Genomic DNA, 27,422 nt, shown 5'->3' on the forward strand with positions numbered 1-27,422 from the left:
TGGCCCCTCCCCCTCCCCCTCAGCTCCTCCCTCAGGTGGAAGGGAGGCTGGAGCTCAGCTCAAGGGCAGGGATGCCTGCAGCTCGGCTGGAGGTGTCTCATGCCCTCTGCAAAGCTCGCCTTCACCCCTAATGAACCTCCCGTTTCCGGGGGGAACACCAACATGTCAGGGAGTCCTCCCCGGGGAACCCCAGGTTCAGGGCCTTATCTGCCAAGGAGGACCACCCCTGGCTTTTCACAACCTTTCAGACTCACTGTTAGAAACGACCCCTCTTCGGCCCCGCTCTGCCCTGGGTGGGGGTCACCATCACACAGCTCAGTGCCTCCCCTGGGCCTGGCTTGTCTTGTCTCCCACTGAGCGGGGCCTGTCTGCCCGGATTCTCCACGTGCCATTGCCTCCCACGCAGGATTGGACACGGGCACCGTGAGTGAACAGGGGTCACCAGGCCTCCTGACCTTGGCCCTCTTTTCCCTACTGCCCCGTGCTCTTTCTAAAGTTGACCTACTGATTCTTGTTTTACTGCATTCTTTTCCTCCTCTTCTTCTTCTTCTTGTGTGTGTTGAGATACACGGACTTGAACCGTGTTGAAGTATAATGAACATGCCGCACAATTCACCTATATAAGTGTACAGTTTAGAGTTTTTGATATATTCACAGGGTTGCGCACTCATCGCCACAATCTAGTTTTAAAACATTTTATCCCCCCCAAAAAAACATCCTTATCAACAGTCCGGCCCTACTCCCCCAGGTCTCCCCCCCACCCCAGTACCAATCTACTTTCAATCCCTGTGCATTTGCCTGCTCTGGACATTGCATGCAAATGGAATCACAGAACATTTGATCTCTTCTCTCTGGCTTCTTCCACTCAGTGTAACATCTGCAAGGTCCATCCACGTTGTAGGCTTTACCAATGCTTTCCATGTTACTGCCGAATAAATGTCCGTGTGTGTGGACACACCTTTTCATTTCTCTCAGGCACATACCTACGAGCGGGGTTGTGGGGTCTCATGGCAACTCTGTGATTAATTAGCCTTTCGGGGAACTGCCTGGCCGCCATCCAGAGCAGCTGCCCCATCCGACGTGCCCCCCAGCAGGGCGTGAGGGCTCCCGCCATCCCCGCGGGCTGCAGGCTGTGTCTCTGTGCGGTCTGGGCCTGCCCCGCCCCACTGGGCCTGCCCCGCCCCTACTGGCTGTGACGTGGGGCGTCTTCCCTGTGCTTGTGAGTGTTTGTACATCCTGCTCGGGGGAGTGTCTGTTCAGACCCTTCGTCCAATCCTTTGAACTGCGTTATTTGTCTTCTCACTTGTGAGCTGTAACATTCTTTTCACGTCCTAGACACCAGACCCTTATCAGAGATATGATTTGCAGATGTGTTCTCCCCTTCATCGAGTTGAATTTTTCACTTTTTTTGTGGTGCCTCTTGAGCACGGAGGTGTTTAACTTTGATGAAGTCCAGTTTATCTCTTTTTTTCCTTGGTTGCTTATGCTTTTGATGTCTTAGTTAAGAAACAGTGGCCGAATCCAAGGATAGGAAGGCTTACCTTTATGTTTTCCAAGGGGTTTTCAGTTTGGCCGTTACATTCATGTCGTTGATCTGTTTTGAGTTGATTTTTACATACAGTGTGAGGTAGGACTTCCGACTCCATTCTTTCGCTCAGGGACAGCCAGTTGTCCTGGCACTGTTTGTTGAAAACACTCTTCTGTTTCCATTGAATTGCTTTGTCACCCGTACCTATAGTTTTTAAAAACATTTAAAAAAATTTCTGCCCTGGCTGGTGTGGTTCAGTAGATTCTGAGTGCTGGCCTGTGAACCAAGGGGTCGCCAGTTGGATTCCCAGTCAGGGCACATGCCTGGGTTGCAGGCCAGGACCCCAGTAGGGGGCGCTCGAGAGGCAACCACACATTGATGTTTCTGTCCCTCTCTTTCTCTCTGCCTTCCCCTCTCTCTAAAAATAAATAAATACAATCTTTTAAAAAAATTCTTCGTGCCTTAAAGATACACGAAATAGCATCCTGCCCTTATTTTTAAATTGTTATTTCATTTGAGAGTCATCCTATTTGATTTTTTATTAGAAGTTGACATACGCAGAAACATATTTGGTTTCCTATGAGAGGAGCAGCAAGGTTATGGCGCAGCTCAGTCTCAGTGGTTGACCTCTCGTTCATGCTCCAAGTTCAATGCCAGTTGGTTAGAACGGCTCTGCTTATCCCAGTCACTCTGGGACCTGGCCTGGCAGAGGCTACATCTGTACGTAAACAGGCTTTCATGGTTGCTGGGGCTGGGGGAAACATGTGGTGGGCAGGTCACTGGCTCCCGGAAATTCCCAGACTGCCTTCGTCAACAAATGGCACCTAAACGATCCAAGGGTTTGGGAGCCCGGAGAAGCATCCTGGTAGGGCAGAATGAGCACAGGCTTGCAACCTGGAATTCTTCATTCCTTCCTCTGTGCAACACCTAGCTCACAGGAGAAACAGCAGCGGCGTAGGTGGGTGTGTAGCGTGACCGCAGGCGGATACTGTGGCCCCCTTCTTCCTCACCCACAACAGCACCCTCCAACCACCCTCTCGGTTCATCACGAGGCCCCCCGCAGAGGTCAGAGCTGCGGTAAGGACTCGCCGTGTCTGCTTTAAGGGGCGACACTGGCACGTGGTCTGGGTGCTCCCAAGTGGACTCGTGACTGGGCACAGTTTTTCCTCTTCTCTGTTTTTTTGAAAATGACCCAGGTAGACTCAAAGCCCCATGAAATCCAGCGTAATGATTTGCTGGAAGCACACGCATGCCTTACCCTGTCGTTTCCTAACTTGAACCAAGGACCGTGAACACCCACGAGGAAACACAGCCTGTGGGTGCTCGGTGCTAGCGTGCCATCAGAGCTCTGCTCCTGGAGCCGGCTCCAGGACTGTCCGGCTCACCCCACCCAGCTCTGCCCGACTCCCTGTGCTCAGGCCCTGGGAGGGCACTCGCTCTGGTGGCCCCGCATGAGACAGAGTGTGGTGGGGAATCAGAGTGTCAGGGCTCCCAGCAGGAGGACAGCCCCACCCCAGCAACAGTGAGGCCGCAGAACCGCCACTCAGGCTGCCTGCAAGGGGACAGCCAGGCTGCTGAGCCCGCCTCTGTCACGTGGGCACAGCCCGTGGGCTGGCGCATCCACGGCTCTGCCTTTCTCATATGCCGCTTGGGCATGGGGCTGCTGGAGGAAAGGTGAAGAAGGGTCAGGGGTTCCCTGAAGCCCCTTCTCAGGCAGCTGGGGTGCCCAGGTCTGAAGCCAGGGCAGAGCCCCTGCCGTTTTCAACAAACCCAAGAACGACACCCTCCCCACGTGACAGATACAGAAGTCTGCAGGGACTCCGCCGCGGCACCTGGGGTCCAGGCGCTCCTCATCGCCCCGCCTCCCCAGCTGGTCTCTGTTGCTCACAGTCCGTGCAGAGTAACTCTGTGGTTACTCGGTGGTTGGTGAACCACTCGCTGAGTCCACGCGGCACGCCCGGCACTGTGCAAGGTGCCAGGAGAAGGTGACCTCGTTCCTGCTCTCGAGGAGGTTGGAGCTGTTTCAGTTTTAGGTAGTAAGAACTAATTTTTAAAAACACCTTTTATTAACATCTGTATCCATGTACTTATGGACGATTGCCCCGTTCAAAAGTGTGTGACCGTCAGATCGCAAACCACACTGACGGGTCACAGACTGAAACCAGTGCCCAGGGCAAAACCAGAACAGGGTCAGACCCTTTCCAGTCACCACCCACCTCCCCAAGATGCCCTGGCTTCTAACAGCAACAAGAGCTAACTTAGGTGCCAGGCACCTTGCGTCTAGGTGTTGACTGGTTTAATTCTCACCCACAGACAGGAAGGCACGGCGAGTGGGGCGCGGCGAGCGAACAGGAGAACGTAATTTTGAATCTAGGCGGCTTGCGTCCAGAGCCCTTGTCGTTGGCCACAGCGCGCCCGCTGCTGCCCCCGAGACGAACAGAACCTACTTACTGTGTGCTGTAATGGGAATGCATTTTTGACCCAACCCTCCCAGGGCAGTTCTGCTAGGAGCATCAGGGAAGGCGGAGGGGCGGGGCGAGGCGCTTTGGGGCCGGGCCCTAATGAACGGAAAGGAGTGCGTCTGGCAGAGAAAGGGGAGAGCGGGTGTATGCGCAGAGGCGGGGCTGCAGGGGTCCTTTGCCGTGAGAGTGGGCAGAGGCAGATGGGGACAGCGACAGGAGGACTTGGTGGGGCAGGGCTGCGAGTCTCTTCGGATGTTCTCACTTTGCCAGGGCTGGTGAGGGACTTTCTGAGGTTTCAGATCGGTGGTCAGTCCCCAAAAGTGGGACCTCCCGCAGCCCGCTTGCGTTCCCGGCTCAGAGGTGTGGCACAGGACAGGACCCAGCCTCGCCTGGGGTGTCCTTGGCTTGGGCTCTCTAACATTCATTTTTGGTTGCACAGGCTGAAGGGCTGGGCAAAATTCTGTGGTTGTTTTCGCGGGTGCTTGGCTAGGGTCAAAAGAAAAAAGAGACTCTGCCCGGTCTTTTGATGGGAGACTCTTTGAACCCAGATGGCAGAAAGGAGACGATCGATTTCAAAGGTAACTGACAATATGAAGGAAAGAAGGAAAAAAGATGGCTTCATCACAAGTCTGTGTGGGTCAAGCCCTCTCTTTGTGCACGGCCAGGGTGGGGAGCGGAGGGAATCGAATAATAATATCAGGGCTATAAATTTTATCGGGAAAACAAGAGGTGGTGGTGGTGTCCACTCGGGATGCCTGCGAAGGCTGCTGGGAGATCGTGAGCCTTAAAGGAGAGGTGCGACTAGGGCTTGGGGCGGGAAGCCGGGGGCGGCAGATGCCAGGCGGGAGGCTATTACGCACAACTACCCAAGTGAGAAAGCCGAAGCCAGAACTTTTGGACACCAGCGTTAAACCCCCGAGGAGTGGGCGGAGGCCCTGGAACTCCAGCTAAGGAGCTTGGAACCGGAGCCTAGGACGCTCTTGAACTCCCAGGGGAGCCGCTATTCTTCGCCACCGCCCAACCATCCTGGGCCCCGCCCTGGCCGACGCCCCGGGGCCCCTTCGCCTTCGGGAGCCGGGACCCGCCCTGTGCTCTCGCGTTCTTCCGGGCGCTGCCGGGCTCCTCCGCTGTCGGCCGGCTCGCCGCGCCCTGCGCCCCTCCTTCCCGCCCAGCCCTCCTCGCTCCCCCGCTCGCGGCTCGGCGCAGCGCAGCGCAGCGCCGCTCCTCCCGCGGCTGCATTGCAGACGCCGCCGCCGCCGCAGGGTGCGCCGGGGCCGCGCCGGAAGCCAAAGCCCCGGTACGCAGGGGCCCCGCGGCTCGAGTGTCTCACGCAGACCCGACGGCGCCACGGGGCCAGGAGTCCCCGGGCCGGGCGCGGGGCGGCTCCGCGGGCCCGGAACTCGCAGACCGTGCACCCGGGCCACAGGGCGCGGGGCCCCAGGGAGGCTTCATGGGGCCTTCGGCCCCGGTGCTGCCGTCGAGCTCCGAACCGCCCCTGCCCTCGAGCGGAGCACCGCCGCTCCCCCCACCCCACCCCTCCGGGCGCCTCCCGGAATCTGCGCGGGGACCGCGGCGGTGCCGCTGGGAGGGGCTGTGGCCCGCTGGGACCTCGCCTGAGGGGCCCGTGGCCGCGCCGCCGCGCTCCGCCCGCACCCTCAGGGCCCGACCCGCCGCCGTCCAGCGCGGCGCCGCGCGGCTCGGGCGCAGTTCCGGCGCAGTCCCCGCGCCGAGTGGCTCCGCGCCCCACACCTGCCTCTGCCCAGCTCCAGGTGACGTCGCGCCCTCGGATTGGCCCACGGGCGGGGCCGAGGCCGGTGAGCTCACCGCCGCGCCCCGCCATTGGCCCGGGCGGCGCACTCGGGCTGTGGCGGGGAGACAGCGGTACCCGGAGCCCGAGTCGTTCCAGCTGCGGTGTGTGGAGCTCGGCGGGTCGCGCCGGGCTGGGTTGTCGAGGCCGGGCAGGGCGGGGCCGCGCGGGAGGAGGAAGACCTGGGCGGCTCGGCGCCAGCGCGACGGAGCTGTGGCCGTGCTCCTCGAGTTCCAGTGAGTGTGCGTGTGGCGGAGGGGAGAGTCGGCCCTGGGCGTGCGGTCGAGGGCGGCGGCCGGCGGGGGCGCGCGGGGCAGCCGGGGCGAGCGGGGGCGGGGCCCGGGGCGCGCGCGCCGTGGCCGGGGAGTGGGGAGCACGCGTGCTCGCGGCGGGGGGCGCGCGTGTTTACGTTGAGCAGGCGGGTGTTCGAAGTGGGTGCGAGGACAGGCGCGTGTGTGGAGGAGGGGGTGCGGAAGGTGAGGGGCGCGCCTGTTTACGCGGGGGAGGAGTGTGTTTTGACGCGTGAGTGCGCGTGGGGGACGGCATGTGTTGACAGGGTGCGAGTGACGGGGGGGCGTTGGGATGAGTGTGCGGGGCGCGTGCGGATGGCGCGCGAGTTTGAGGAGCGAGTGTGCGGCCACGCGTGTTCGCGAAGCAGCGGGAGCCTAAGCGCGCGTACTGGTGGAGAGCGAGGGACTGAGTGCGTTTGAGGCGCGAGGGACTGTGGGCGGGCGGGCGTGTGTTGACGGGGCGTGTGTCTGCAGTTGTGCGCGGAGTGGGTGTGAGGTCACGCGGGTTTAGGGAGCGAGGCTAAGCGCGCGCGTGTTTCTCCGAGGGCGGGAGTGGGTGTGAGAGCACGAGTGTGTGCGCGGGGCAGTGGGAATGTTGGGGTGAGTGGCTGTGGTGGGCGCGCGTGCGGGGAGTGGCCGCGTCGCGGCGGCCGCTGGGGGCAGTGGGCGGCCGGCTGGTTTTTGTCTGCGAGGCGCGGCTCGGCGGGCTTTTCGGATGGAGCACGCCCTCCCGCTGCGGGCGCGGGAGGACGGGCGGGCGGGGACGGGGAGAGGTGCCGGAGGGATGGGGACAGGTGCCCCTTCGTCAGGACGGGGGGAGAGAGGGGCGAGAGGGGCGAGAGGTGCCCCCTCGGCCTCAGCGGGGCGCGGCGCAACGGCCCGGAACAGGTGCCGGGTTGGCGGGGTGCGGGGAGAGCGAGAAGGGCCGGGACGGTGCCCCCTCCGCGGGAAGAGAGCCGCTGGGCCGGGGCGCCTCTGCAGGACGCGGCGGTTGGAGGCTGCGTTTCCTCGCAGGCCAATGGAGTGAATGAACGCTTTATTAATCTGTGCGTAGCACTCAGCGGGGAAAGTTGGTTGACTTCAGAGACTGAAGGTTTGGAAGAACTTCTGAGAGCCTTGCTTATCGGCACACCTGGGGTAGGAGAGGCACCGTGACCCTGGCTGCCCCCGGCCGAGCGCAGGCGGGCCCTCCTGCATTTATAGGACCTCGTGATCTGGTTCCCTAGGTCTTGCAAACGTTAGCGGCCGTGGGCACTGCCTGGGTGTTTTTCAATCTCCACGGATTTCTGCAGGCTCAAAACAAATCTCTCTACAAAGTAGGCAGGGAAATAAATTTCTGGAACTATAGTATTCTTGCAAATTATCGTCTTAAGCAGCTGCTTCAGCAGGGAATGATGACAGTTTTAAACTGTCTTGTTTTTTGTGCACTGTGCCTGGTCGATGTCTGTCGGCCTGGGGCCTCTGATGAGTCAAGTGCACATTGGTGACGGGAGAGGGCTCACAGGTGCTCACGGAAATGCCCCTCGTAGTTGGCTCAGTGCGGTACCGTTTTCCCACCAGCGAGGCCCAAACCCCAAATTTTAAATGGGTGCTCCCAACCAATTGCGTCCTGCGTGGTAAACGTCTGGCTGTTCTTTTCTCTTGCGGCTTCAAGAGTCTGTGTCACAGGGAAAAACTGTTGCCTGGGAACCTGATCGAGATCCGTGAAGCAGTAGCACTTTGCATGGTGTGTGTTTGTCTATAGGCAGATATTTATTATTTTAACACCAGAATTAGACGATAGCAAATAAGCTTGTGTTTCTCTTCGTATTTGATTTAGGGAGCAGTAATATTTAATGTTCTAGAATGTAGCATTTCCTTACGGGATATGCATTTCCCAAACAACTGTAGCCCGGTAGTGAACACAAGCAAGAGGACCGCTGCGTATTTCCAGGGACCTCAGCGCGGCCATCCTGACTCGTTCCAGTCCCCGTAATCCAAGTGGAAATGCAGCGTTTAAGGCCGCAGTCAGTAACAGCATTGTATCATTTAAGGATTTCCATCAGTTCTTCCGTTTGTGTGGTAAACACACACAGGCTTGTATTGTTTCCTTCAGGCTTCCGTCCAGGACCCTCTGGGCCTCCCTATCCATAGCGGCGGCAGTCCCCGCTGCAGTACTTCCACGACGACGGCCGTTCCGGGGGACACGGCTAACCGGTGGAGCCGGGAATGTCTACCTCACATGAGAAAGGGGGAAGTTAAAGAACTGGTCGGCGTGGGAAGTTCCCCAAGTGAAAGATGGCAGGCCCTTGTTGACTGCTAGGAGTCAAATGCTCAGTTCAAGGTCCCGGTCCTCAGGCAGGGCCTGCTGTGCACATCTGGGGGAGGGGGGGGGGGTGCAGTTTCTTTTGGGGATGCTCAGAATTTTTCTGCTATTTCAGTCACTGCTGTCCTGAGCTCCTGAAGTTGCAGAGCTGTGCTTGTAGGCTGCCGTGTTTTCAATGTTTAAGGAAAAAGTGTTCATACGTTGACGTGTTTAAGACGCAACTTCAGGTACCTCGCAGAAAGGTTTAAAAAAAAAAACATTTCTCTTAAAGGTGGCACAGTTCTTGAGCGTATGCAGTGCTTGCTGGAAGTTCTTTATTTTTCCTCTGTGCTCTGTCCCACCCCTTCCCCGGGTGCCCGCTGCGTCTTCTCACCTTGAAAGGGCTCGGCTCCCGCTTGAATCACTTAGAATGATTCAACATTTGTATTCCATTGATCTTTTCAGAAGGAGACTCTGAGCGATGCCGAGCCTTCGCTGGTAAACAGCAGCTGTAGTGCCCGCTGCAGTCCGGGAGCCCGGCATCTGGGAGCTCATTTCACTTACGCGTTCCTTCGCCAGGAAGCTCTGGGCGCCCACACGTGATGCAAATGGATTCGTGTACACCTCAACTTTCTTTCAAAAAGGGATCTAAGGGAGCTCACAGAAATGCATATGCATAATGAGGCAAGATCAAGAGAGACGGAGGATTGGGCAGGAGGGGAGTGAGGGTCCAGGAAAATGAAGTGGGGGGACTAGTTAATTCGTTCAACAACATTCCTTCCATAAAACCTTCCACGCTTCCTAGCGGCGGGCCCCAAACTGCATCCCAGGCTTCCTTGCGATTGTAAACGCAGTGATGCAGGGTTAATTTAGTCTTCCTGACACCTTGCATACAGTGAATTTTTCTGTCTTCAGGTACATTCTGACAGCCAGCAATTAATTTTAAGTGGTGATGGGAGCAGCAGAGATGAGATGCACTGAATCCCATTAAAAGCTACATGTTAACAGTTAGTCACACTGAACGTTTAGACAGTGCTTAGGAGCCCGCAGGGTGACGCGAACGGGTGTCGTCACCTCATCACGAGGATATGCGAGTTCACGACCATGAAGATCCACAGTGCTGGGCTCCTCCCCTTCCCCAGTGGGTCGCCCTGAAGTCAGATGACCCCGAGTTCTGTGCTCCTCTCCGATGTGCCTGGGTTTGGGCACACGCACGGCGGGCAGACGAGGAGACGCCTGTACCTCCCGTCAGGAGACACGTACTCTCCAGCCCTCAGCCTGTAGCAGCGTGGCCCACTGCGACCACAGGATGATACTTTGTGAGGGAGGCGGGGGCGGCTGGGGGACACGCAATGCCAGGATAGCCTTGCTGGATGCTTCATTTTAGTAAAGTGCCTCTCGAGTTCTCACTGAAACCTCTAGTTTGGAAAGTACGTCACGGCACCTGCAAGTCGGGTGATTCTGTATTGTCCTGTAAGCTTGAAAGTGCATCGTAACTTTAGACACAGGGTGTATAGAGAGATCAACGTATGCTAAGCACCTACTGTATGCCAGTTGTTAAGCACATTGTAATTAATGATTAAATACTAATTTGAGGAAGGTAAAATACGGAAGGAATTTAACCAGGGTAAATGTTTATAGGAGTTAAGCTGCTGATGCTGAACTTACATAACATTTGTGTAATGTGCAAAGAGATGGCCAGTAATGGAAATGTGTTTCTCCAAGTATATTAAATTAGCATTTAGCAAACATTCGAATTAACCAGTTAGTCTCTCTGGGTTTTGTTTTTTTTTTTTCACGTTCACCTGACTTGCACCGCCCTCCAAACCTGACCCTCCTCTCTCTGCCAGCCTCCCCCGCCTGCCAGCAACCACTCAGCAGGGCGCCTCCGGTGCGCTCCGGCGGGTCGGCGCACCCCCACTGCACACCCCCTCCTGAACTCCACCTCCTTAACCGCTGAGCCAGACTCAGATCTCATCCCATCAGTGAAGCCTTTCCCCCCACCGCCCCCACCCCCACTAGATCTGCAGCTCTGCGGGGCACCCCTACTGCCCCAGCGTGGTGAAATCTGGGAGGTGGGGTTTCCTCAGTGCTCTCAGTCGACAAAAAGATTATCCGTGTGGTGGTGTTACTCCTTGCACAGAGTGAGAAGAACGTGATGGGTTTCTTCAAGCCTAACACTAACCTGCCTCTGACCCTCCTCCGTGCATTCAGTTCGGTGTTGTGTGTCGGGGATTGGGGCAAGACTCCACAGGCTGTCCCGTCCGGGTCAGTTCAAGGTCCCCGGTGGACGTGGGTGTGCGCTGAGGCGGTCCGGAAGCGGCCCTGGACGTCTGGGCCTGTGCCAGTGCGAAGCAGATAGCCGGCCCGTCACCCGAACCATCTTTCCGGCCATCTCGGGGCTGGCGGAAGCTTGCTGTCTGGGAATGTGGATAAAGAACAGCTGTCTGCTTTGATACAGTACAGCAGGATGAGCCCTGTGTTTGTGTGTGTGTGTCAGCTCTACCACTAACCGAATGAGACGTCCCAGGTAAATCGCCTGACGTCTCTGAATTGCAGCACCTGCTCTGTCTTCTACACTGATCAGTAGTGGTTGAGGAAATCAGTTCTGCAGTTTTTAAAGTCAAAGCTCATTGCGCAGGTAAGGGCGTCCGTTTGGGAAGTTTCTGTCTCCAATACTCGTGAGTGTGTGCGAGGCTCTACTGCTTTCTGTGGACCCGGTCGGAGGCAGCTGACGGCCCCTGGGGCCGGAGAGTCCCTGAGTCCTCTCTCCGTCCCCCTGCCCTGTCCTGAGTGCCCGCTGCGGACGTGTCTGTTGCCGTGCGAGTCGCCGTGGCAGCGACCTAAGGCTGAATGAGTTAGGGCACTTCCCTGCTTGTGCAACTCAACAACGGGTGGTCTCCTGCCCGGCGGGAGCCCAGTACCCCTTTTCCTGTGTTTCTGGTTTCTGTGGGTAATGAAAATGGTCTAGATAAGCATGCGAGTTTACTTCTGCCATAACTTACCCCACGTTTTATAGAGAAATCGGATGCTATGTGTGTACTACTACTAAGGTATAGTTAACGATGCTGGATATTTTTTAGTTTGTAAGTGGAAGCAGGACTTTCCCCAGTATTTATTTAGCTAAAGGATCCACATTTCAGTCGATAGGTTTACCTTAGACCCCTCATTTAGCTGTGTCGGAACTGAACCTGACCTCTGAACAAGGGGATTTATTGCCCCTGATGGAGTCTAGCTGTGGAGTTGTCTTCAGGTACTGCTGGTTCCGGCTGCTTAAAGGATGTTAACAGGAACCTCTCATCCCCTCCCTTGGCTCTCCTCTCCTCTCTGTGTTGATTTTATGCTTGGGCAGGATTTCCCAGAATGCCAGCAGGATGGCCCAGTCAAAGCGCCAGGTCTGCGTTTTGCCATTTTTAGCAGATATCTCTGGGAAAACGGCTCTTCTTTCCCAGTAGTTCCATAGTTCCAGGAACTGTTGTGTCCTTACCGGCCTGGCGGGACTCCTGCGTCCAGTCACTTGAATAAGAGGAGGCGCTGCTGTCATTAGCAAGGCCTGGCGCCAGAGACGGAGGTCAGCACCACCTGAACTGGGCCCACGGCGGGGCTGGCCCCCGTGGGAGACACCAGGGCCGGGGAAGGGGCGGGGGATGCTAGGCAGGTGGACTGTATGGGGACCAGCATGTCGTACCCTTTACCGCGATGGTCACACTCCCAAAGAAGCCGCCATTCCCTCTCAAACCGCAGGTGCGCACGCTGCGGGGACTCCGCAGTCTCGTCCCTGTGGTCCCGCCTCAGCGCAGGGACCCCAGGACCGTCTCCTTTCGGCGAGCCTGTCCGTGGGGCCAGCGGTTCCCAGGACCGGTCTCCAAAACTGTGGTCCACGTCCCGCACGTGACTCTCTGTGGTTTGGATTAATCAGCGGGGAATGTATTCAAATAGCCATTTGTCTCTCCTAGCACAAGAAACCATTCATTCCGCTCCAGCCAGAATCGATGCCCCTGGCATTCTTGTGTGTCTATGAAAAATGTTTTCTCTAATGTGAAAAGTAGGAAGTGCTCAGCCTAGAACTGATGAAATTCTAAAAGCTCGTAAGTCAGTTGTTCCCAGATAAACAGCCCAGCAAATGGTAGGTAGGATCCCAGGCTCCCGGAGAACAGAACCCTTTCCAAACCCTTAGCGGGTAATCCGTGCTTGCAGGAGGAAAATAATTAAAATAATGTATACATGCACATATTACCTGTATACCATAAAACATTATGTAGAACACATAACCTACATGGTTTGTAAATATATAACCCACAGTTCTGTTACAAAACAAAGGAAATAAGGAGCGCCACATTTGCATATTAAAGGATGTTGCTTGAATAAAAATAAGCGTATATGCAAAACAACCAGTAAATGGAAACTTCTTGGTGAAGAATCTTATTTCATGGCTAGAACTCTGGATGGTTCTCTGAACTTTCAAAGCCTAACTCTCTACCTTTTTATGAGGCTAAACCCTGAGAGAGTCATGTGAGTTTCTGGAGAACCCTAGCATCCCTATTATCCATGAGAATGACAACCTTATTTCTATTCTCAAATGGCACAAAGTTAAGAGAGTGAGAAACGTCCTTCTGGAGCGTTAGAGCAGTTGAAAGGGAAAGAGAACGTGGGTTCGAGGGGTGCTCGTGTGTGTCCGCGGCGGTCTGAAGCGGAAGGGCCTGAACCGTGGGCGGGGCGCGGGGGAGAGACTGGGAAGGAAGAGACGAGATGGAGGGTCAGGCAGTGTCCTGTACAGGTCCCTGGGGGGGTACTCCCTGTTAGCCCACATCCCTTTTGGGGGGGGCTCTTGTAAGCTGGAGCAGTGCCGAGCCCACCACGAGGAGGAGCGTGGGCCGGGAATTCCCGGACTCCGGAGCCGGTCTGCACCGGGGTGCGGATCTTCAGGGCTGGTTTTAGCTCCGAAACTCCCCTGTGGGGGCACCGGTCCCAGGGAATGCGTGTAGGAACGCCCCCCACATTCAGAACGTTCAGGAGGTTTAGGAAACACAGGCGTGCGTATTAAGGTTCAGAAAAGCCGTACGTCGGAGATGTAAATGTGTTCAGTTTTGTTTAACCCGTTATTTCCGAAGCACCCCGACCCCACATTTGACGGTTTGCGTGGCCTGCTGAACAGCACACATCTCTTGGGGAACGGGCCCTGCCTGCAGCTTGGGAGCGCTCCGCGGGCCATCGCCGCAAGCCGGTCCCGAGCCTGGAGCCCACGCGTCTCCCCGGGTCTGGGAGTCCCCGGACACTGAATGTGACGTATGTGACGTGTGTGCGTGCGTGCGCGCGCGCGCATGCGCTGTGTGGGGAAGGAGCCGCAGCCGGAAGGGTAAGCGTCACTGTTAGGGCTTCTCGCCTCACCGGGGAAGTCCACGTCGAGTCTCCGAAGTTTCTCCCGCGTGTCTGTTCTGTGTCGGCGCAGGGACCGCCCTCAGCGGGCAGCCGCCCGGGGTCGCGCAGAGACACTGGCGGGACCAGGGCATACACAGGGCCGGCTGGTCGCTCGACTGTCGTGTTTGCTGGCAGACGGACCAAAACGTCAGCAGCCACGCTCTTTCCGTGAGAAATCGTGGCAAGAAATGATCTGTGCAGGACACCGCTTGTCGCCGAGCTCCCAGATACATCTGTTCACAAGCAGAGACAGAAGGAAACGTGTTATTTCCCTGCAGTAAGGGGACTTTTGGAAAGTTAGGGGCCGCTGACTTGCAGGGGGGAGGTCACTTAATGATAAACAACTGAGACCCCACTAAAGAACGGAAGGGTTTTCCTTCCAGAAATGTGGAACATTCGACTGACCAGTTTCTAGATTTAAAAATCAGGATCATAAAATATTGGTGGAGAAAGAGTAAGCAGTAGATAACAGTATTTATGCCTCTGAATGCTTCCATTTGCCCTTAGCTCACACCAAACTGTGGTGGAGCGGAGAAGGCGGGCCACACCCGACCTCTGTTGCGTTACTGTCCTTGGGCGCTGCCTTTAATGCTCACAAACGGTGCCGGACGTAGTTATTCGAAACCCAGGATTGCCTTTGTTGCAAACACACTGACGTCACGATGTCTTTCTTCTTTAGAAGATTTTAGTTATTTCTTTTTAGAGGGAGTGGAAGGTGGGGAGAGAGAGAGAAACATCAATCGGTTGCCTCCTGCTTGCCCCCAGCCTGGCGGCCTGGCCTCCGTCCCAGGCACGTGCCTCAACTAGGACGGGAACCAGCGGCCTTTTGGTTTGCAGGACGACACCCAACCCACGGGCCCACCCCAGTCAGGGTGAGGGTGTCTCTCTTATTAGGATTTGTAGGAGGAATTTCAGATCTTAGGACCAAGAAAATCCACGCTCTCCAGAGCAACTGACCTTGATCTTGAAACTGATTGCTTCCCCTTGGCTTTGTCTGCTCAGCCCAGCCAGATCTGGGACTTCCGGTTAACCGTGCTGGAGGGTTTCGCACACGGTTTCAGAATGACAGCTGTGCCTGCGCTTTACTGTAGTCTTCCCACAAAATCTTGCTCCTGCCTAATCTGTTGTTAACCAGACGTCTCTTTCATCAGCCGACCCGGAACGGACACAGACCTGGATCCAGGGTCGTTCCAATTAGGTGAAGGCGGGGAGGGAGAAACAGGCGGCGAGGGAATGTGGCAGGGCAGGGAAATCGGGGTGGAGGGGGGGGAGGGGCCCCTGGGATGCGTTAGGGATAGGCGACACACGACTCCCAGGGAGAACGCCCACTGTCCTTCCAGTTGGTTATTGATCCTGTGTTCCGTTACCTAACTGCTGCCGGAAACTTCAGGCCAAGCACACTCTGAGCGGGGCCATTGAAGACGCCCAATCTGGGGACTTCCATGGGGCCAGCAGGACAGGACAGCCCCACGACAGGATGAAGGCAGGGGGCGTCCCTGTTTAGTGGAAGACACCGTTACGTGTTTTTGCTTTGTCCCCAATCCAGGGGACGTTTGAATACTGGCCTCGAGAACACATGCATCCAGGCCTCACCGACCCGGAACTTGCGAAGGTGCGAGGACTGCTCTGGCCTGGGCATGGGGTGCCAGTGTGGGTGTGAGTGCGAGCCCTCCTCCCTGACGCCACGGGTGGGGGGGGGGGGGCGGGGGCAGGGCGGCTGCAGGCACAGAGCAGCCTTGTGTTCCTGGGCGGCCCGGGGCGCCAGGACGCAGAAGGGCCCCTACAGGCAGGCGCCAGGACCCTACCAAGAAGGAGTCACGTGGCTGAAAACTTTCTAATAAGTCTCTCATGGTTCCTTTGGAGAAATATTTTATTCCTCAACAAAATAGTTCAAGTGGTATAATTTCGATTTTTTTAAAAGAGAAGTTTATCCTCCATCACTCGTCAGAGAGGCCTGTGCTCAATTGTAAAATAGTATTCTTAAATCGTTTTCTGTATTAAGGCCTACTTTATATAAAGTGGCCAATATTTTAAAGTAACATGCCTATTTCTTTTAAAATACATTTCAGCCCATGCATTTGGAAAGGACTTTGCCTTTATTTTTTTTTATTTTTGAAAAAGATTTTATTTATTTTAGAGAGGGAAGGGAGGGAGAGAGAGAGAGAGAAACATCAATGTGCGGTTGCTGGGGGCCGTGGCCTGCAACCCAGGCATGTGCCCTGACTGGGAATCAAACCTGTGATGCTTTGGTTCGCAGCCCGCGCTCAGTCCACTGAGCTATGCCAGCCAGGGCACCTTTATTTATTCCAGAGTTTTACAAAACCTTACAGCATTGTGAACAGATATTATTGTACTTAATAAATGTTGAGTTCTGGAACTGAAGGCTCTCTCTGTAGAATCCAGCATTTAAAAAAAAAATACATATTTTTGAAACATCTTGGACTTTCACTCTCTCTCTCTCGAGTCCACAAGAGAGCTGGGAAGCCTATGCAGGTGTCGCTGCCGCCGCCACCAGCTCTGACCGCACAGCACTGCCGAGCGCGGCCTCCGTCCGGGTGACGGGCGGAGCGTCAGTGGGATGCAGCTCAAGTCCTGAACGCGTGTGGGTTCTGCGGCCAGGTGTCGAAAACCACCAGGAACTCGGGGCGGATGACATCTCGTATGACTGAGGAGGGTTGGCTAGAAGCGGCCGGTGTTCTTCTCGCTCTCTCTCTGTTTACACCTTTTCCCAAGTACCATGTACCACATCTCCCCAGCAGTTTTCTTTTTTCTTGAGCTCTGCCATCATCTCTGCCCTAACCTTGACATAGAGCACTTCTAGGGTGAAAACTGCCAAGTGAAGGAGTTGCACACCAGCCTCGATGAGACGTTTTCTCTGACCCCAGGTGCCCGGCCCCAGGCACCTTCCCCAGGATCGGGGGAGGCGTGGCCGTGGGAGAGCGAGGGCTGTGCTCTCACAGCGCAGCCCAGAAGAGCACCTCACGGGAGTGACAGAGGAAGCAAAACCGTGTGTTCTGCCCAACGTCCTTCCCCTCGCCCTTCTTGAAAGTCACATTTCCTGTTTTGAGCAGATGCAGGGAAGTCACTTTTCAGTAAATATTTACCGAGGGCCTACTATGTGCTAGGCGTTGTGCTAGGCCTTGGGAATGTGGCGGGGACAGAAGGAACTCAGGGTGTCCCTTGACCTTTGTATTAGATGGAGGTGCCTGAAACAGAGGCTCATATTGAACTTGGTGGCGATCACACCTTGAGCTGTCTTGGTCACAGTGACACCTGGGAGCCGTGGCCTCCGTGCCAGGCAGGGGTGCCCGGGCAGGGGTGCTCGGGAGACATGCGCAGAGCGAGTCTGTCTGGCCCTGGTTCCCCGTGCTTCTTCCTGATGGATGTCAAGTGGTTTGGCTTTTGGTCACCATTTGGCCCCACAGGCCAACCTGCTGGTGGCTCGTGACTGTGTTTTTCCATTTTTCTCCCTGCACTTGAGTGTCACCCCGTTGTCACATCTGCATGTCCAGGTCGTCTGGCCCTTCACCCCGAGCCTCATTCCTGCACTGGTGAAGCCCTCCCCTCCCCCGCGCTCGCGCTCCCTTGCTTTCCCGAGTCGCGTCTGTGTCGCTGTCCCTCCTCCAGAATGTCTCCATCGTGCTGATACTGCTTCTCGTCGTCACCGTGTGTGGAAGCGGTGACTGCGGGGTCCTCCCAACTGGCTGCGTTTGGACAGGCTGCTCCTTGGCGGACAGACGATGTCAGGGCCCCGTCGTCCTGCACCCTCACACTCCCCGGCTGCAGGTTCCCTGCCGTGTGTGCCTGTCGGGTTGGCTGCTTCGCTGACTGTGCCCTCGGCCCCGGCGTCCCTCGTCGGAGGGCCACCTGTGCCCGGTGCCGTGCTCTGCTGCTGCGGAGCTCCTTGCGTCGGCCCCGTGTCCTTGCAGAACAGGTCTGCAGTCGCTGCCCCCGCGGCCCTCGAAGCCCAGGACTGAGAGGCCTCAGAGGGGCGGTGGCCGTCGATTCTGCGGTGCTGTGACCTTTGCTCTCCTGATCTCACGAGGCGTCCCGGCGGCACCCCGACTTCTCCCGACGTGCCTAAGGCTCCGAGTTTGCGAGGAGAGCAGAATGCAGACCGGGGCGCCGAAGCAGGAGCCCAGAAGCACTGCAGCTGAAGGATATGTGGGAAGCATGGCTGGCTCCCGCTTCTAGTGTCCGGGTGCATGGAGCCGGGAGTTTTGAAGACGTGGCGTGTGGCCGTCTTTCCTGCGGCTAAATTTAGCCGTTGCTTTGGAAAATCAGGGTGGTACAGCTTGTGCCTTATCTCCGGCCGGCCCTCACCCTCTCCGCTGCACTTGGCCATCTTAAATGGCTCGCCGGGCGCGAGCGGCTGGATGCGCTCCGGCGGCCCCGTTTATTCTGGGAAGGAATTAAGTGACTTCATTTTCCCCATCTTCCCGAGCTTCCTAAAAAATTTAGGAGACTTCCTCAGCGGCAGTTACAGTCCTCTACAGAAATAGTTCGAGTCATGCCTCCTTGCGTCTCAGCGGCCCTTCCTGCCGGCGCGGCCAAGGGCTGTAAATGGAACGGGAGACGGCCTCTCGCTCCTGGTCCAAATAGCAACAGGAGGGCACATGTGCACTTGAGCCACAAATAACGCGTTCTAAAATAGCCGATGGTATCTGGTGATTGCTCCTTCATTCATTTACCTGCCAAGGCAAAACTTGTTCTTCTGCTCTGGCTGCAAGGCCCGCGGCGGCTCGGCTCGAGCGGCCGTCATCACGGGTCCTCGCGTGGACACGTTCCGTTCGTTCGCCCGCGTTCGGGCCTTCCGGTGCACGCACACCTCCTGAGACCGCTCCGGAAAGCGTGTCTTTTGTACCACACAATGCAAATGCCACGTCTCCGAGTCGGCCTAACCTGACTGACTTGTTGAGCACGCTCGTGGCTAATTATAGGCACTCATTAAGGTGTGCTGCCAGCCGTCTGCGTTCCGAATGCTGGCTCACTTCGGGGAGGAGCGGGGGCCTCGAGAGGCAGGGGCCCGTGGGAGAGCCGTGCAGCTCCGCGGGCGGGGCGGTGTCTGCGAGGGAGCCCGGCGTGCCCGGGCCGTGCTGCCAGTCTCGCCCCGCACACGGCGGTTACAGAATTCCCTCACCTGAGTCCCCGGGAAGTGGCGGCCAGCCAGGTAAACTGATACAGCTTCTCACATGCTTCCCAGTCCACTCCAGTGGGTTTTGGTTATTTTGGCCACTCGCTCTCCACCGGGGCAAGCAATAAAACCTCCTCCCGGAGGCCGCTGTGCAGAGAGCTGTGGTTGCTCAGAGTTCGGGTGGCCTCGGCAGTAAGTGGGCTCCCAGGAGAAGCTTCACGCAGAAAAGAGTGTTTCTTCCCACTCACTGAGCACCCACTCCAGAGCTGGCGCCAGGGCCGCGGGACGGAGGCCCTGCTCTCGGGAAGCGCGCTCCGTGGAGACGGCACGTGTAGGGAAAGGGAGCACACGCGCCTCTGCCAGGGACCGGAGAGGGCACGCGTCTGGGGTCCACGCACGTTCAGATCCCTGCCCTGATCCTCACGAGCGGCGCGACCTTGGGCAGGTCACACCCATCGTGAGCCTCAGTTTCCTTACCTGTGAAAGGAAGAGGAAACTCTTTCTTTCGGATTCATTTTGAGGGTTAGAGGTAACACGTGCGGAACGCCCGGCCTGCCGCGGGGGCTCAGCAGCAGCTGTAGGCCATCAGGCGGAGACGAGCCTGAGCCACACCCGGAGGGAGGAGAGACCCGCCAGGTGGGCGCGGGGGAAGGTCGGCGTCACCAGAGGCCCGAAGGTTTGTCGGTTCCAGGCAAGCCCGGGGGACGGCGAGTGATCAGAACCCCCCCCCGCGCCCCCCCGCCCCCCGCAAAAGGAGCTGGAGACCGTTGGAAGGAGCACCCTGTGCCACACGAAAGAGTTTAAATTTTATTTTGTGGGTCAGAGGGGAGGGATTTACGGTTTCTTAAGCTGGATGATCTGACAGCACGTCAGAAACTGCCTCCTGTTGTACCGCTCAGCATGGCCCCGAAAACGAGTTGGGTTTGGGGTGTGAAGTGGGCGTTTATGACCCGGAGGAGCGGTGGGCGCCGCCGAGTGCCGAGAGCCTGAGCGGCCGGGCCAGCGCTGGTTTCCCTGACGGAGACGTCTTCTTGCATCAGACGCCCAAGTGCTCGGGATTCTCCACTCTCCCGGCAGCAAACCCCAAACTTTCCAAACTTAGAACATTCTGTGGGTGTCTGACTTCATGAAATCTTCTCTCTCTTGAAAACTCTGGGGTTACATGGGGATTTTAAATTTTTAGGTGACTGTTAATTTAGGATGTTTAAAAGGAGTCCCTTTGAGGGAACGGAGCCCCATCAAAGAGAAACGACAAGATGGCCCGTGACTGCAGCCAAAGAAAAGGGGGCGGCGTGAAGCCCCCCCCAACCATTCATGGCATCCTGGGCCAGTGAGTGGCTGGAGGTGCTTTTTTCACCTTGCTCTTTGTAATGCTCAGAGCCGTTGCGGGGTTTGTGCGCACGCCCCTAGAAGGCCGGGCTGAGCGCTGCGGTGCTCTGTCAGACGCGTGTGTGTTGGAATGTGTGCACAGCCAGACACGGAGGTAATCGCAGACGCATGTGTGCACACGGGCCGCTGCGCTTCCATACTCCTCCTTGCTCTGTCCGCCGCGGGAGCCCAGAAGCGGTGACACCCCGGCAGCGGTGAGCACATCCGGCACCTGGGTCTTGGTTCTAAATGCCAAAAGGAACCTTGCAGTCTCCCACCCGCGCAGCTCCCGGCGCAGGTGGGAGAAGGTTGCTGGATTTCTAAAAGGAACCAGGGCTCCTTAGAGAAAGCGCCGGTCGTAGGGCCGGGATGAGCCCGGAGCACCTTACAATGTCAGACAGTAAGGAAGGGCTCGACGGAGAAGGAGCCGGCGTGGAAGAGCTCCCGGTAACCAACGCTGGAAGACTTGGAGCAAGGAGATGACTTAGTACTGGATTTTGACCCAAGATGTAAAGTAAAGGTACGTGAGTTCACGCTGATACAAATAAATAACTAAATCAGTAAACGCAGGACGCATCTCCCCTGTAGGAGAACTCCCGGTAGCCTGTGTGGATGCCACCCCCCGTGAAGGGGAGATCAGTTCCCTGCCCCCTGAGTACGGGCCGGACTCAGTGACCTGCTTCTGGAGAGGGCAGTAAGGCACGAGGGAAGCAGTGACTGTCCGGAGTGGTCCGGCAGACACCACCTTCCCCGAAAGCTCGAGGTCAGCAGCAGCACGCGGTCCCAGAACCCCTGGTGGGATGTGAGGAGCAGCGCACCTCACCTCCACATTCTTCCTCCTAAAAACCCAGGCCTCCGGTCCAGTCACTAGGAAGCATCAGGCCCACTTAAGCGCAGGGACGGCCACAGAGCGCCCGACCAGCGTCCTTCTGCCCGGCCGGAGTCACGGAGGAGAAGGGACTGCTGAGAACCCGCCCCAGGGCCGACGGCAACGTAACAGCCAAACACAACGTGGTGCCCCGGGTTGGATCGCGGGGCAGGACACGCACGTGGATTCTAATTCCAGTTCAGTCTGCGATGTGGTTAACAGCAGTGATACGTCAAGGCTGGTTTCTGCGTTTTGACAAATGCACCCTGGTTACGTAAGATGTTAATGTGAGGGGAAACCGGGTGAAGGGTGTATGGGAGCTCTACCTTCTGCAACTCATCTGTAAATCTAAAACTACTCAAGAGCTTTTAAACTTATTTTTTTAAATGCCCCCATAGGTATGTGATAGCTCAGACGTGAGAGAGACTTCCCACTGGCAAGATTTCCCACCTTAGGTGATTTCACCCTCACAATCTACAGTAAGAGACAGTGCTGACCCCATGGTACAGATGGGAAGACTGAGGCGCAAAGTGACCGTTACTTTTCCGAAGTCACGTGGCACAGCGTCGGGATTGAACCCGGAGCTCTCAGCTCCCCTCCAGTGCCCTCCCCACTCCCACGACGCTGCCCGGTCCACAAACGCTGCTTCCGCTGGAAGGGGTGCAGGCTGGACGGGCGGCAGGAGGCTCTGGGCAGCTCCCGGGCCAGACCCCTGCTGCAGGGCCGTCAGCAGTGCTGACCTCCCGTCTGGGGCAGGGTGCTTGGGGCTCGGGCGCCTGGAAGGCACTGGGGAGGAGCCGCTGGGTGACCGTGGGAAGTCCTTATCCCCTGACACTGTGTGCTTGAAAAGTCTGCTTTAGAGAAGAGCCAGGGGCGGAGACAGACACCGGCAAGACCTCCATTTAGTCTGTGGAGCCAGGAGGCACCGAAGAGGTGGGATCCGGCGGAAGGATGGAGGCGGCGGCGCCGGTGGGAGGCTGCAAACGGTTTCAGGTGCTGCCGGGCCAGAGCCGCCCCAGCACACGCGAGGAGAACGTGCCCGCCCAGTGGCTGTGGACCAGCCGAGCCGGTGTGCAGGGGCCGGGCGCGACTTCACGAGGGGACGTCTCCGGGGTCCGTGTGGGTGCACCTGTGCTGCTGCCCCAACGGGCGGCTCTCCGGCCCTTTAACGAGCACCTGGGCGGGCAGAGGCTTTACCCTTGTGAAAGGAGCCCGGGGCCTCGGGGCTGTGGGTCTTGCAATGCAGTCCCAGACCAGAAGCCTCAGCGTCACTCATCACCCAAGAACTTGTTAGAAATGCAACCTCCGGGCCTTACCCAGACCTACTACAAACGAAAACCTCCGGGGACGGGCCCGCCAGTCTGTGAGAGAGCCCTCGGGGGACTCTGCCTGCCCGCCCACCAGAGTCAGAGAACCACGGGGAGGGGCGGCCCGACCGGGCGGCATAGCCTGCCGCCAGGGGAGCCAAGGACTGAGCACGCAGGCGCTCCGCGGCAGAGGGGCGCGCAGGAGCACCCCCAGAGCGGGGACCCCGAAGTGAGGCTGCGCCCTGAGCCTGTCTCGTCCGTCTGTGGAGCCGGGCTTCCAGCGTGACTTCCCCGGGGGTGGCAGTGGGAGGATCTCTCCGTACAAACGGCGACGTGTGCTTTCAGAGGGGTGGGTACAGCCGCCGCTCCGGGGCGAGGACCGAGAGCCAGCAGCGGCCGCCGCGTGTGCACACACACACGTGGAGCCCTGGGTGCCCCCACGTGCTCGTGGGGACGTGCAGCCCCGGCCGTCTGCCCCCACTCCGGGGGGTCCGGTGGCTTCACTCAGGGCCGGTCCTGGGCTGGGACGCAGCGCTCGGGGCCCCTCAAGGCTGAGTCACCGTGGGCTTTGTTTGAGTCGTGCTGGGTGGGAAGTGGGCCGAAGGCGTCTGCCCCCTGGATCACTGTTTGCTTTCTCCCGCCCCCAGCGTGCTAACGTAACCATCCTGGCCCCTTCGGGCCCCGGAAGGTACCTGCTGTCTGCAAAACAGGGGCAGGGAGGCCTCGCTCCTGCCCGAGGCAGCCCCCCAACCCCCTGCCCGGTGGGCAGGAGGCGCTCACAGAAATCTGCGAATGAATAAATGAATCTTTCAATGTACTCTTTACTGTAACGTAATCAGAAGAAATTGTCCCCTAAGAAATGATATTCCCTTCATCCCATTATTCACACATACACACAATATACGGCTCAGGCCATAGCTCTGAATGTGCCAAGATTCTACAATATTGTTTTAACGGTGACGACAAAGCTGTCAAGCTGAAACAGGCATGAGGCTGTTGCGTTTGCCTTGGCAGTGACAGAGACGTGACAACCGTCACTTTCCTGAGCAAGCCTTCGAGATGGGGGCTAGCTGTGCCGGCCGGAGCAGAGGGGGCGGGGCTCGGCCAGAGCCTCTGGCTCCCGGTCAGCGCGGTCCGGTCGGCAGACCTGCCTCTGGGATGCCAGCTCCTCCGTTTCCACGGGAGAGTGTTTCTCATGTTACTTATCCCTCCCTGCCCCCTCGGGACTGGAGAGGCTCCGAGATGCCGTAATGCGTGATAGAATTTTGTTAAGAGGCAAATAACTGCTTTTAGTGTCTTCACGAAGTACTTCTCAGGGCAGCTTACTAACGTCCAAGAGCTCAGGGCGTAGGTAGCTGGGGCGAGGCAGGCAGGAGGGGTGGGGGGGGGGGGCGCTGGCGCCGAGCACACAGCCCAGGAACAAAAGCCAGTAGCAGTCGGTGGCGACACGGAGTCGTGGTGACGGTCGGGTGCCGTGGGTGGAGATGCCACGGGCAGGGCCTGGCCCCGTGAGGTCAGAGAGCCTGCCTGTCTCCACGGGGGGGTGGGCGGGGTGACTCGTCAGCGCACTGCAGCACCGCAGGCCCGAGCAAAGCCACCGCCCTCGGACAGGGCGCGGCGGCCGGGCAGCACGCCTGCAGAGCGCCCTCTCTGCGCCCTTCTGCCCCCTCCCCTCCGCGTGACGGGGAAGGTTAATATCGGCCTCCTCCGGCTCCCCGCAACGGCACACCGTGCCCTGAACCAGGTGACAGGGGTCCTGGACACTCACACAGTGGACGCAAGCGTGGTAGGCTTGCAGAGGAAATACCTAGACGGCGGCCGGGGCTCAGCCCCTGTCAGCGGGACGCGGGAGTGTCTGGGCGCAGGGTCAGACAGGGATGGCTGCCAGGCTGGCATGAGCAGGTGAATCGGCCGGGGGGTGGGGGGGGGCGGCGGTCACGGAAAGTGCTGCGGAGGGCGACTGCCGCGCTGCTTGGAGTCTAACTCCAACCAGAAGGTAGAATTCTCCATCTTCAGCTCGCTCCAAACGCAGGCATCCGGCATCTCGCATCCTGCCAGTTTTCCGTTCTTTGCTGGAACGGGCGTGGAGCAAGGGTTCCGGTACCGCCTCTGAGGTCACTCTGTGTTTGCCGTTAGTGACCGCGAGACTCCGGCTGCGGGCGGTCCCTCCCCTGCGTGTTGCCCAGGGTCGCGTCCCATGGCGACCGTGCCACGGAGACTCGGGGCAGCAGGGTCTCCAGGGTTCGTCACGTCTGTCCGCGGGTGCGGAACTGGAACGCAGGCCTTACCTTCCACTGTCCCAGAGGGAGAGCCCTCCCTCCAGCGTTGTTCCTGGAAATGGTCTGCGAGAACACACCATGGCGCTTGGAAAGCCGTCTTCCCCCTCCCGCTGCTGTGGTCGAGCGAAGCGCAATCCGTTCGGCCTTCGGTATCGGAGGTTTTCATGGCAGACAGGTGCACATGCTGCCCTTTTGCTGTCAGGAAAATGCTCTCTTCCTTGGGCTAAGATGGTCTGACTCTTGTGCCTCTCCTCTTCCTTCCACTGTCCTGGCTGGTGTGGCTGTAGGTACAGCAGTGCGGCTGCGGGTCCTCGAGCCAGACAGGGTAGCCCCGTCCCCGGCCTCAGTCCCCCCGCCCCCCCGTGAGCCGAGGATGGTAACAGTGCCAACCTCGCGTGGGTCGTGGGGACGAGTGACCGAGGTAGCGTTTGCAAAGGCGCTGCAGCGGTGCCTGGCCCGGGGAAGGCGTCCCCGAGTGTTCGGTCTGTTTCTCGTTTTATCTCCTGTGGAATCGGGAAGCCTCACGGGCTAGGCTCAGGGTGGCAGGGAGCCCTGATAAAGTATTTCTTTTCCGGGTCATTCCTCTCCATGATTCAGATGGCTCTGTTTTGACAGTAGTATTGCCATTAGCAGTTTGGGGGAGAAACACATTGTCACACTGTCAGTTCCCAAGGACGTTTCCTTCCTCCGCCCGAAGACGACAGCCACCACGCTCCCCTGGGACTTACTGTGTTCTCGGCACAGGCGTGGATTAACTCGTTTCTTCCTCCCAACCACCCCTAGGAGACCGTCCAGGTCTGAGAGCCGAGGAAACCGAGGCGCCACGGTTTTAGTCGAGGTCACGCGGTGATCACGTGGCAGAGCCAGGGTCCTCAGCTGCGTGCCGCCTGGGCCGTGCCCACGCGGCTGCCTTTATCGCCCGTCTCCTGCCCGCTGCAGTCCAGCCCCCGGCTCCTGCTCCTCCGATGTCCGGCCCGGGCCTGGGCGTTTGCAGTCACCTCTCCCCAGCCCTTGGCAGGTCTGGCCCCTTGGCATTCTGGCCAAACCCAGTGCCACCCCCACCCCCCATGTCAGCAGCCTCCTTGCGCCTCCTCCGACCGGCTCTCTGTTTGGTGCCTGGCGCAGCACTCCCGAAAACCTGTGCAATGAACGTAGGTGCGAATGATTTCTTCCTCACATACACACGCCACCCACCTTTATTATACGCATGTCCACACGCGTGCGCATGCGTGCTCACGCGTGCGGAGAGAGGCGCTCCGATCCCAGCAGCGTGCGGACTCGCCGGCGGCCCCGAGCTGCAGTGCGGCCCCCGCGGCCGCGCCCTGGCGCTCCTCCGGCCGCTGGGAGGCGCCCGGTGGTGTCCATCCGCAACGAGACGGAGTCACACGTCAGGGTCTCCGGCACCGAGCGACACAGTTCCGAAGAGACACTGTGAAAGCCGGGGGCGGGGTCAGGAAGTGAAGCCGTTTCCCCCGACGTTTGGGAGAAACCAGTCCTGCCTGGGGAACGCGTGTCTGCGCCGCCTTCCCCACCTCGGCCGCTTCCGCCACGGCCGTTCCGTTTGGTCGCTCCCAGCGCCCCTCCACCCAGCCCCCGCCCAGTCCCCCCCCGCCGTAAGGGTTCGTCGGGGCATTTGGCAGAAATGGGGTGCCGGGAACCTGAAACTAGGCCTTTGACAAAAAGGGGCGTCTGTGTTCGGGCAGCCGAGCACGTGGGGCCACGGTGGAGGCCGCGGTCTCGTGGGAGGTGACCGCCTCGCCGCCACGCTGGAGAAACCGGCCTGGACAGGCCTCTGGGGCCCGGTCGAGATGCGGTGGTCTCGGGCCCGCAGGCCGGAACAGGCCCCGTGCTGCCGGCTCCTCTTCGGGGACAAACCTCCCTCTCCCTCTCTCCCCCCAGACAACCAGTTCAGGATGTCCATCCTGGAGCGCCTGGAGCAGATGGAGCGGAGGATGGCGGAGATGACGGGGTCCCAGCAGCACACACAGGGCAGCGGGGGCGGCGGCGGCAGCGGAGGGGGCGCCGGCAGCGGGAACGGAGCGAGCCAAGCCCAGGTACCCGTCTGCGCGACAGTCACCTGGGTTTCGTGTGGTGCGTGACCAGTGGGTGAGGCGCTGGGTGCACGGCCCTGCTCTGGTGCTGGGCTGTTCCTGGAGGAGGCAGAGGCCCCCCGGGGAGCACTTCCCAGGACCCGCACTTCCCAGTGCGAAAGTCCCTGTGCCACGGAAGAAGCCTTGGGCTGGGGGGCGTCTGGGTGGTTTACCTCCCTAAGCCGCAGGTCCCTGTCCCTGGTCCCAGAAGTCACTGCTGGCACTTGGCAGTGGGGACAAGGCTGGATGGTGGTGACTCAGAGCTTCTTTCATTTAGAATCTACTCTGTATTTTCTCTTCTATCTCCATCTCAACTGCAAATGCAAAATGTGATTGAATGCAGTCATTCATAAACCTTTCATAAACTCAGGAAGATTGGGACGAAAAGGGCCCAGAAAAAGCGTTTCTGTGGTTTTTCAGTGCGAAACAACATTATACCTCCTTTCGTCTTTCACGTGTGCCTTTTCGTAAATTCCAGGAAAAATGTATCCGGTTGCTACTTGCAGAGGAATTACCAAGTGTTGTTTTATTAGAGTCCCGTTAGTCTCGAAGGCTTTCTATAAATTTCATCTCGAAGCTTCATTTTT

The 27,422-nt window shown here is 58.2% G+C and overlaps 1 protein-coding gene across 12 annotated transcripts in view; it reads left to right on the plus strand.

The window, feature by feature from the left end:
• The window catches only part of CAMTA1 (calmodulin binding transcription activator 1), a 731,766-nt gene that overhangs the window by 675,031 nt on the left and 29,313 nt on the right, over positions 1 to 27,422 (plus strand). For 11 of the 12 annotated variants that reach the window (XM_045858544.1, XM_045858545.1, XM_045858546.1 and 8 more), the window contains one exon: positions 26,645 to 26,799. In XM_045858544.1, coding sequence (XP_045714500.1) covers positions 26,645 to 26,799 — 155 coding nt within the window. Of the gene's footprint in view, positions 1 to 5,868; positions 6,034 to 26,644; positions 26,800 to 27,422 lie in introns of those variants that run through there. The other variant, XM_045858556.1, reaches the window with a different exon arrangement.

The sequence above is a fragment of the Phyllostomus hastatus genome, unplaced genomic scaffold (genome assembly GCF_019186645.2).
Source record: "Phyllostomus hastatus isolate PE091 unplaced genomic scaffold, TTU_PhHast_1.1 phas_scaffold_182, whole genome shotgun sequence".
Taxonomy (NCBI): Eukaryota; Metazoa; Chordata; class Mammalia; order Chiroptera; family Phyllostomidae; genus Phyllostomus; species Phyllostomus hastatus.